Raw genomic sequence first — 11,482 nt, 5'->3', positions numbered from 1 at the left:
TACTCTCCTCAAAAACCCTCACTTCATTTATCCCCTTTTAACTCTCACTTAAGTCTTTACTCGACTGTTGGCTGCTCACACATTTTACTAACAGACACTCTATCTATCTCATCCTCTTCTCTCTATTTAGATCTTCATACATTCCTTATTTTCTCTAACACAACCAAACTTGAAGTTTTCTATAATCAACTCAATGTTGCTTCTAAATCCAGCTTTTTTCTTCATTGTAGTGTCCCTCTTTTTGGGCACATTAGAGTCCAGACTAACTCTGGACTACTACGCCAAGACATGTCCTAAGTTCAGTCAGATCATCCAGGATACCATCACCAACAAGCAGATCGCCAGTCCCACCACCGCCGGCGCCACCATCCGCCTTTTCCTCCACGACTGCCTCCCCAACGGCTGCGACGCCTCGGTCCTCGTTTCATCCACCTCCTTCAACAAAGCGGAACGCGACAACGAAATCAACCTCTCCCTGCCCGGCGACGGCTTCGACGCCATCGTCCGGGCCAAAACCGCTCTTGAGCTCGCCTGTCCAAACACCGTCTCCTGCGCTGACATCCTCGCCGTCGCCACCCGCGACCTCGTCACCATGGCCGGCGGCCCTTACTACCCGGTCTACCTCGGCCGCCGCGACGGCCGCGTGTCCAGATCCTCGGACGTAGACGGCAACCTCCCTAAGCCAACAATGCCGATGTCTCAAATCATCGAGATCTTCGAGAAGAGAGGATTCTCCGTTGAAGAAATGGTGGCGCTCAGCGGAGCTCACACCATCGGATTCTCTCACTGTAACCAAATCAGCAACGATCTCTATAATTACAGCAAGTCATCGAACTATGACCCTCAGTACAACCCTCGCTTCGCGCAAGGGTTGCAGAAGGCGTGCACCGATTACGAGAAGAACCCGACGCTGTCGGTGTTCAATGACATAATGACACCCAATAAGTTCGATAACGTTTACTTCCAGAACCTTCCGAAGGGCTTAGGGGTTCTGAAATCGGACCGTGGCCTCTTCGGGGACCCAAGAACGAAGCCTTTTGTTGAGACGTTCGCTGCTGATGAGACCAAGTTTTTCAAAGCTTTTGCCAGTGCCATGCAGAAGCTCAGCCTTGTTGGGATCAAAACGGGCAGGAAGGGTGAGATCAGGCGCAGGTGTGACCAGATTAATTAGTTCATTTTTATTTTATTCTTTTTCAATATTCATAGACCGGTCAATTAGTGGGGGAAATAGTTGCTTTCATTTTGGATCATAAGAAGGTTAATTTTCTCTTTTGGGTTTTTGTGACAACATAAGATAGTAATGTTTATAAAGTTCATGATAATTTATTATACTACTTCCCCCAGCACCCCATTTCTCTACCTCTTTGAATTTGTAAGCTAAAGTATGTGCAGAGTTAGTTTGGGGGTTTGTGTGGCCTATTCGCAAAATTTCTCTGTTATTGCCATGATAGACGGAGTCTGATTTAAGTGTTATAAAAAAAAGTATAATGATAATAAAAGCTCTTATTTTTTCTCTAGCATGTTGATTTCGGTGCAAGAGTTTACTAGTTTATTGATTTATTGGGGGTTATTGATAGCTCTGAGCTGTCATTCATGCATGGAAGTGCTGAAGTTTTGGGGAACACCAAGGATTGTTAGGTTTTAAAAATTGGATTTGAATTAAGGATTGTAATAACACAATGGAAAGACAATATTAAAATGCAGAAGATGCCTCTGATTTGAATTACGTGCCTTTCATGGTGCTGATTAGATTGCCTTTGTCGATAGTAGTTGTCTTGAAAAGAGCTGATTTGGAAGCCCATGCACATGGATGCACATTTCTTTTATCATTTACTTTTTATAATCATTAAGACGAACGATCATCTTGTTTATGTAAATATAGAAAGATGCTTTGATTTGAAGTTCGGCGCATCTTCATTCCAGCACGAAGACAAGCTAGCACAGAGACAGGGTTTTGATTTTCGAATTCTGATTAATGGATCAAAACTGATGAGTGTTTTCCAGCTGGACTAACACATTATTTTGTGATCGTGGGACAGGGGGCAGAGTCATGAATCAATATTAAGGCTTTTTAACAACACTTCATTGCCAGCATCTTTTTAGCTTTTAGATTGAACTGAGTCTGGTAGTTTAAATTTGCAATGTAATGCAATTCATTGTTTTATCTAGGATTCTTTTCAACTGTGACCTGGTTAAGTGACTTAACAGAAAAGTAAGAAAAATGGATTACAGAGTCTACTAGGAGATGTAACTCCAAAATTCCAATTACATAGACATTTGTCGGCGATTATCTTCTCCATAGTGTAAATAATTTAAAAGCTAATGGCCACAACAAAATAAAGCTATGGGTTGTCTAGATCTGGTAGTTTTTGCGGAGTTAATACCCCAACACTATGTTTGGATGTTGTACCTAAAACAAAAATACAGAGATAAAGATACAAAGACAGAGAGATAGAAATAGTCTCTAATATTTGTATACTTTTGTATTATATTTAGAAATAGTAGACAAAACCTTGTCAAATGTCTTTATTTTGTATTTGAAAAGATAGATAAAATTAACTAAATACATAATAAAAGATATTATATACTTTTTTATTTTTTTTTAAATTGAAATATTTTTTTATCAAATTCCATCTTCTAATAAAAGAAAATCCTTTCCTGTATCCTTTTGATCTTTTTCCATCAAATTCTAGCTAGTTCAAGTGGAGGAAGAGGAAGAAAAAGAAGAATAAGAAAAAATGGTACCAGACTGAACGAATTTCTCTTGTTCTTAGTTGCACAGTTGTAGAATGAAGGAGAAGATAAAATTAGGGTTTTGATAAAAGAAAGACAAATTCTTGTATTTTGTAAAATATATTATGGGTAAAAAAAGAAAAAAATCATTAAAATAGTTTTTAAATTCTGTCTCCATATGTCTCAAGTGGAGACTGATACATAAATTTAATTAAGAGACATATATAAAAGATGTGTATTTATGTGCATTGTTAGAAATTTGACTAGGATGAAGGATCCCTCCCCCACCTCATAATACATGGTTAACAAAGGGTAAAGTATATTTTTTATTTTTTATTTGTGAAGTTTGGTAAAAATTTTAAAAATACTCCAAAGTTTTATTTTGTTTTAATTTTGTCTCGAAAATTTTTTATTTGTATCAAATATATTTTTGAAGGCTAAATTTTTAAAAAATTTAAGATTAATCTAACAATAATGCATAAACAGTATGCTTGATTTGCTTGTATTGATGGTTGTTCTTATAAAATTGTTGTTGAATTGGTCTTAAATTTTTTTAAAAGTTAGCTGTTAAAAGTATATTTGATGCAAATAAAAAACTTTTGAAACAAAATTGAAACAAAATAAAACTTAAAGATTTTTTAAAATTTTTGTCTAATTTTAAAGACTTTATCTATAACGACCCAATTTTCAGTATGTCTAGATCATACCGGAAACTGAACGCTACCAAATTATCTTCTTAATTATTATCTACTATTTATTATATGAGTCTGATTCGTTGTTAAAACGTTAATTTGCGGGGTAATTTTTTTCCAAAACATTTAAGTTGTCAAATATGAACATACATAGATGATATCATAAATAACAACAAGATAAGCAGTTAAAAGTAAACACACATTTATATAAATACATACATTTCAAGCAACTGACATCATTCAGTCATCCAGCCTTTATTAGATCATAGATCTTAGTTAGAACACCCGTACAAGTAGCTAGGTAATAAATATATACATATATATACATACAACATCCCAGGCCTGATCTATTCAAGTAGTCCCTAAACTGGCACCCAAGCTAGCCTAGACTCTATACTCACCTAGTCCCTCTAATATACTAAAGCGAGGGAAAGAATGTTCTAGGTCTTCAAAACTCAAGTCAAGTGAAACGTCATCAGCGAACTACGGAAGGGTACTTATGCTTCCATCTGAAGGGAGAAGAAAGAGAGAGAAAAGGGTAAGAACTGGGGAGTTCTTAGTAAGGTCGGGGTTATTAGTTAAGTTCATTAATTCTGTGTTGCTTAGCAGACAAATAGCAGAATACAGAGAAGTAGTAAATAGAAGATACAAATAAATAAAGAAATTAAGAAATTAGAAAGCAGAACACAACAAAGAATACAAGAAAATAAAACACAAACACAAAGAATATAATACAAACAAAGAAATCACACATTCATATAACAATCATAACAGAGGAAATGCACAACCAAGTATGATGCATGTCTGTCCTATGCAGACCATGAGCTCACGTGTCGGTTTACACCCTGCAGCCCAACATTACCTAGAAACTAGTCCTAGATATGACTTTATCTTTGTAGGTGAACTTCGGCCTACAGAAATAGCACTCCTGTAAATGAACTTCGGCTTACACGAATAGTTCAATCACAACACAACAACTTTCTATAGATGAACTTCGGCCTATAGAAATGGCACCTCAGTAAGTGAACTTCGGCTTACAGAAATGGCGCCTCTGTAAGTGAACTTCGGCTTACAGGTATCACAACTCTCTGTAGGTGAACTTCGGTCTACAGGAGCAACACTTTGAGATACACAATTGATATTCACTGTAGGTGAACTTCGGCCTACAGGAATAACAATGCTCTGTAGGTGAACTTCGGCCTACAGGACCTCTAGGGCCAAAGAAAAAGCAGCAAATGAACATACAATAGAATATCATACCATAAGATTTAACTCTTTATCTTTATCCTCTTTTTCTCTCTTCTCTTTGACTTTTGATTCTGCACTTGTTATCTTCTTTATCATCTTTCCACAATCATAAATTAAGCATCACAACATCTCAGTGATTTCATTTCATAATTCTCTGTATACATCACAACATTACAACAGTACACTACTATTCAGCTTTTAACACCCTCTCTTTCTAACATGATTACAAGCTTCTAAATCTTGTTTCATTACTTTACATACTTCTATACCCTTTCTTATACCTTTCCTTAGGTATTTAATAAAGAGAATTAGGAAATTCTAGACTTAAAACTGCTTTCCTAAAACTTTTAGAGAAAATTGTCTTTTTGTCAATATTTTATTATTATTAATAAAATAATATTATTAATAAAATAATAATTTTAATATTTTAATATTAAAATAATAATATTTTATTCAACTTTTAAAAATTACATTTTGACCCTTGAACTTTTTGGAAATTGTATTTTGACCCCTTAACTTTTAATATTTGCACTTTGGTCCCTTAACCTTTTTTAATTAACTTTCTACCCCAAACTTTTTAATAATTATAATTTGACCCCAAAATCATCAAAACCAACGTTTTTCTTGTCCTTCAAAGACCAAATATATTTTTTCAAAAGTTCATCAGATTTCAGCTTGATTTTCAACTAGTTTTTCAATCTTTTCGGTAACTGATTTTTATCTGATTTTGACCAAACTAAAGAGCAACATTTCAGCCATCAAATACACATCAAATATCATGAATTTCATGGCTGGAAAGCCACGTTTTCCAGCAGTAACAACAACAATGTCAGAACCATCAAAAATTTGATTTTTAAGCATTAAACAACAAGATTTCATGATCAAACCATCACACAAACACCCAAAATCAAGCCTCAAACAACAAGATCTGATTTAACACTTCAAGAACACAGCCAATCATTGATTAATCTATCAAACTTTACCTCCTTTACAGCTGCCAAGAATTGAACCAAGAACAAGCTTCCAAAAGCACTTTTACACCTATTTTAACATCAAAAACAACTTTAGAACCATATGAACCATGAAGGCTGAAGCTTCATGATGATGAAAAGAAGGTTATTCTCACCTTAAAGCAGTTAGAAATCACGTTTACTTAGAGCCTATGGTGATTGAACAAGAGATCTGAAGAAAAAACGTGAAGAAAACACCATCAGCATTAGTTTCCACCATGGCTAAAACTTCAAGGAGGAAGAACAGCCATCATACCTTGATTTAATCCTTGAAAAATGACATAGAAATGAAGAGGAGAAAGAGGTGAACACTTTGGTTGGATTAGATTTTTTATAGGGGTTTTAGTTTGAGAAAGAACGGAGAAAGAAGCTTAGGTGTTTATGGAAGTTTTTATGAAAGTTCTTCCATTTCTCTCTCAAGAATTTCGAATTCTAACTTGTTTAGAAAGTAAAGATGATACTAATGATGATACATGGGAGGCCGTGTGGTTAGGATAAGCATTATCCTAAAGTTTGGTGTAAAAATATCTCAAGAAAAGATAATTACTGAAGCTAGATGTATTATTAGAATATAAGTGTTTCTTACTTTTCTCTTAAGAAACCTTTGCTTGGAAAGCAAGAAAGAAAACATGTGGTGGATAACTCTGGGAGAGCCACGTGTCACAGGATGCTGACTCATCAGAGTTTAATAATAAAATATCATTCAAAAGATAATTACTAAAACTAGATAAATCAAATTACATTACTAAAGGATAAGCCTGAGCTTTACTAGTATAAATGAGACTAGTAACAAGATAATCATGAGAATAAAAGATATATGATGAAACATTAGCATTGCTAAGTTCATCTAAGAATGCCGGTATTATCCATTACCGGTAGATTTCTAGCTCAGTTATTATATTACTAAACATAGATCAACATTAACCACAGCAGAAGAAATAATAATATAATATTCTAAATAAAATAATAATATATGAATATTATATTAATATAATTTTCTCTCGAAATTCGAGACCGGTTCGTCACATAGAGACTAACCACAGAAATCAAAATTTTAAAATTCGAATTCGAAGTGGCTCAAAAACGCAACTTTTCACGACGTGCTTATTTAGATCAGGAGAGGTGTTGGTGCAGTCAAACTGCTGACTCAGCATTTTGATGACATAGCACCTGTGCAGCAGAGATGCTTATATGCACTAAAATTCCTAAAAATTTCATAAAAATTCTGTTTAATCCTGAAAAAGCACCGTTTTTTTTAGGCTAGGCCGTTACATTATCCCAAAAAAAAAAAGTTAGACTATACCAAATAATCATAAATATACCTTTGTTATGGTTTCAGAAACATTTCATTATTTTGTATTGGTATTTGAATTTATTTTACTTTTTTAGTTAAAATTAAATCAACTTAATATTTGATGTTCAACAAAAAAAAAAAAAAGAACATAAGATAATACAATAAAAAAGAAGATAGGATAGAAATAATACTTCATCACATAAGTAATTCTTACAAATAATTTACACGCTACAGTACAAATTCATCTCTATTCATAGTCATCTACTTTAACACACGACTAAGAGTAAATCTAATAAAAATTTAGATCGAGTGTTTAGAGTCTTTATTATAAATATCTAATCTGTTATATTTTTTAAATACTTTTAAATTATTCTACATCACTCTTTATACTTATATATATATATATATATATATGTCTTTGCAGGTGGCACCCCCCTCTTTTCCTTCACAACGGGAGCTCGGCTACATGGCAAATCCGGGCTTAGCACAACCGCGAGTGAAGCGTCCTCACCCTATCCCATAACCACCCGACCTGTCCGGCAACCGACTACCGAACATTGGCGCCGTCTGTGGGGAACGCCTTAATGGATGTTGTGCCGGGTCCCGGAGACCAAGGCCGAGGAGCCGGAGCGGAAGGGGCGGCCTCTGTCGCCTCACTAAGAGGACGACGAAGGTCCCCCCGACAACACACTGAACAACACACGAGGACGCAACCCTTCGGAGGAACGGGCGGCAACAGCGCCATAATAATGCAAGAGCTACGTCACAGGGTCCAGAACTTGGAGCGGCAATTGGCCGACCAGGAACGTGACGGACGAACTACCGATCCCAGCTACACCCCATCCTCCGAAAGCCAAGAAAGAGACTCCTACCGAAGCCGTCTGCGACGCACCTCCGCACCCCGAACGGAAGCGGAGAGCACCCGAAAAGAATCCCCGATTCCGAGGAGACGGAATGACACGTTAATCTACTTTCGAGGCAGGGAAACGCGCCGCACAACACGAGATCGCGAAGACGGGAGGTCCAACAGGACACGACAACCTGTGATAATGGGCACCACCCCATTCCACCATTCCATCCTCGAAGTCCGGTTGCCGAAGCACTTCGACAAACCAACGGACATGAGGTACGATAGAACTCAAGACCCCCTAGAACACCTCACGGCCTTTGAAGCAAGGATGAATCTAGAGGGAGTAGGGGACGAGGTGAGGTGCCGAGCTTTCCCGGTAACCCTCGCGGGACCCGCGATCAGATGGTTCAACGGCTTACCGCAGGGATCCATCCACGGGTTCTCGGACATCAGTCGTGCATTCCTCGCCCAATTTACAACACGAATAGCAAAGGCAAAGCACCCGATCAACCTTCTGGGGGTAACCCAGAGACAGGGAGAGTCGACCAGAAAATACCTGGATCGGTTCAACGACGAGTGCTTGGAAATCGACGGCCTAACCGGTTCGGTGGCCAGCCTTTGTCTGACGAACGGCCTCCTCAACGAAAACTTTCGAAAACACCTCACCACGAAACCAGTTTGGACGATGCACGAGATCCAGACGGTAGCTAAAGAATATATAAACGATGAGGAAGTCAGCCGAGTCGTGGCTGCCAATAAACGGCAGTCCGGCTACAGCCAATCTCGGCAACCCGGTAACGGAGAAAGACTGAAGGAGCAAACCAGGGAGGAGGCGCCAAGCAAGGCTCCCAGGTCGTTCTCCCGGGTCGGGAAATTCGCCAACTACACACCACTCACTCTTCCCATCATGGAAGTTTATCAACAAATAGCCGAGAAGGGGATCCTGCCGAAGCCCCGACCACTCAAGGACCGCACGGGAGGAAACAAGAACCTCTATTGCGACTACCACAAGGGTTACGGTCACCAAACGCAGGACTGCTTTGACCTGAAAGATGCATTAGAACAAGCGATAAGGGAAGGCAAGCTAGCAGCATTCTCCCATCTTATCAGAGAGCCGAGGAGACGCTATCGCGAACATGACGAAGAAGCCAAAACCCGTTCGGCAAAGCGGCGACAAGAGCCAGGAGATGGAGACCACGACCTCACTGTGATAAACGTGGTAACAGCCAAAAACACCGCGCCAAAATCCCAATCGGCGCACAAGAAAGATGCTAAGGTCTTGGCGGTCTCCTCCTCGTTGGTGCGAAACTCTAAGAAGCCTCCGTCCATTTCTTTCGGCCCGGAAGACAAATGGTTCGACGACGCCCCGGAAAACCCTCCCATGGTCATTACGGCCAGAGTGGGAACCGGCCTCGTCAAACGCATCCTTGTCGACACAGGGGCTGATTCAAACATCATGTTCCGCAACGTATTTGACGCACTAGGGCTAAGGGACGCCGATCTGACGACCCACCAACACGGGGTCATCGGATTGGGTGACCACTTCATTAAACCTGACGGAGTAATATCCCTACCGATCTCGGTAGGACAAGCCCAAGGTCGAAGGTCGACGATGGCCGAGTTCGTGATCCTCCGAGATTCCACCGCCTATAACATCATCTTGGGAAGGAAGACGATAAACGATGTGGAAGCGATAATCAACACGAAGCTGCTAGTCATGAAGTTCGTTACTGATGATGGATCTATAGGGTCCATAAGAGGGGATCTCGAGACGGCGGTCGCCTGCGACAACGCCAGCCTCTCCCTAAGAAAGAAATCAAAAGAGGCGTCCGGTGTGTTCCTAGCTGACCTGGACGCCAGAGTGGACGACAAACCCAGACCGGAACCGGAAGGAGACCTGGAAAAATTCATGATCGGCGACACGGAGGAGAAATTCACGTTCATCAACAAGAACCTCCCACATGAGTTAAAGGAGCCCTTGATCGGAATGATAAGGGCCAATAGGGATTTGTTTGCCTGGACACCTGCCGACATGCCGGGCATAGACCCAAAAATCATGTCACACCATCTGGCCGTCAGGTCGGAAGCACGCCCGATAACACAACGCAGAAGAAAGATGTCGACAGAAAGGGCGGAGGAAGTGGCCAGGCAGACGGCCAGCCTCCTAGAAGCAGGTTTCATACGAGAAGTTGACTACTCGACGTGGCTCTCGAATGTTGTTCTAGTAAAAAAACACAACGGCAAGTGGAGAATGTGTGTGGACTACTCTGACCTTAACAAGGCATGCCCAAAGGATTGTTTCCCCCTCCCTAACATAGACGCGCTCGTCGACGCTGCGGCGGGCTACCGTTACCTGAGCTTCATGGACGCCTACTCCGGTTATAACCAGATACCGATGCACCGTCCGGATGAAGACAAGACGGTGTTCATAACGCCAGGGGGAACCTTCTGCTACAAGGTGATGCCGTTCGGCCTGAAATACGCAGGAGCAACATACCAAAGGCTGATGAACAAGATATTCCATGATCTTATAGGCAAAACAGTGGAAGTCTACGTCGACGACGTCCTCGCGAAAACAACGCGACCTAACGACCTCCTAAAGGATCTGGAAAACGTATTCGCATCTCTCCGGCAACACGGCATGAGGCTGAACCCCCTCAAATGTGCCTTCGCCATGGAAGATGGCAAGTTCCTAGGATTTATGATAACTCAAAGAGGGGTAGAAGCCAACCCGGAGAAGTGCCGGGCGATACTCCAGATGAAGAGCCCAGGATGTGTCAAGGACGTCCAAAGGTTGGCGGGGCGGCTGACCTCGTTATCCCGGTTTCACGGAGCATCGGCAACAAAGGCCCTGCCATTCTTTAACCTCATGAAGAAAGGGATGGCGTTCGAATGGACACCCGCATGTGAGGAAGCCTTTCAGCACTTCAAGGAAATCCTGGCGGCACCACCTGTGCTCGGGAAGCCGAAGGACGGGGAGCCGCTATACCTGTACCTCGCCATAACGGGTGAAGCCCTGGCCGCAGTTCTGGTGCGGGAAGAAGGGAGGGCTCAACAGCCGGTCTATTTCATAAGCAGAGCCCTGCAAGGGACAGAATTAAGGTACAGCAAACTGGAAAATCTAGCTCTAGCACTCTTGACCTCCTCACGAAGGTTAAAGCAATACTTCCAAAGTCACCAGGTTGTCGTAAGAACGGACCAAGGGATCCGGCAAGTACTTCAAAAACCCGACTTGGCGGGGAGAATGATGACTTGGTCCATCGAACTCTCCCAAAACGACATACGATACGAACCCCGGCAAGCCATCAAGGCGCAGGCGATGGCAGATTTTCTGGTAGAAGTACCTGGGGACCCAACCGAAGAAACGAGCACACGGTGGAAGCTCCACGTGGATGGAGCTTCCAACCAGACATTTGGAGGTGCCGGGATCATCCTGGAAAGCCCGGTTGGAGTCGTATACGAGTAGTCGATCAGGTTCGAATTTCCCATTTCAAACAACCAGGCAGAATACGAAGCCCTTATAGGGGGCTTGACCCTAGCAGCGGAAGTCGGAGCAACAAGGCTGGAAGTATGCAGTGATTCTCAGGTCGTCACCTCCCAGGTAAACGGGAGCTACCAAGCCAAAGACTCGTTATTACAAAAGTACTTGGAAAGG

At 41.2% G+C, this 11,482-nt stretch overlaps 1 protein-coding gene and 1 long non-coding RNA gene across 2 annotated transcripts; one reads left to right on the top strand and one right to left on the bottom strand.

The window, feature by feature from the left end:
* LOC130933006 (peroxidase 31-like) lies at positions 1 to 1,704 on the top strand. Its single transcript, XM_057862491.1, has one exon. It carries the CDS (start codon positions 194 to 196, stop codon positions 1,169 to 1,171), a length of 978 nt encoding a protein of 325 aa, XP_057718474.1. The 5' UTR covers positions 1 to 193; the 3' UTR covers positions 1,172 to 1,704.
* A 1,968-nt stretch (positions 1,705 to 3,672) lies between these two features.
* Positions 3,673 to 6,026, bottom strand: LOC130932816 (uncharacterized). Its single transcript, XR_009067534.1, has 4 exons — positions 5,940 to 6,026; positions 5,800 to 5,855; positions 5,657 to 5,714; positions 3,673 to 3,934 (listed from the first exon to the last, which is right to left on the bottom strand). It is a non-coding gene; the product is annotated as an uncharacterized LOC130932816 (long non-coding RNA).
* Between the last annotated feature and the right edge of the window lie 5,456 nt (positions 6,027 to 11,482).

Source organism: Arachis stenosperma, chromosome 6 (genome assembly GCF_014773155.1).
Source record: "Arachis stenosperma cultivar V10309 chromosome 6, arast.V10309.gnm1.PFL2, whole genome shotgun sequence".
Taxonomy (NCBI): Eukaryota; Viridiplantae; Streptophyta; class Magnoliopsida; order Fabales; family Fabaceae; genus Arachis; species Arachis stenosperma.
The sequence above is the reverse complement of the archived record's forward strand: the minus strand, read 5'-3'. Positions and strand labels throughout refer to the sequence as shown.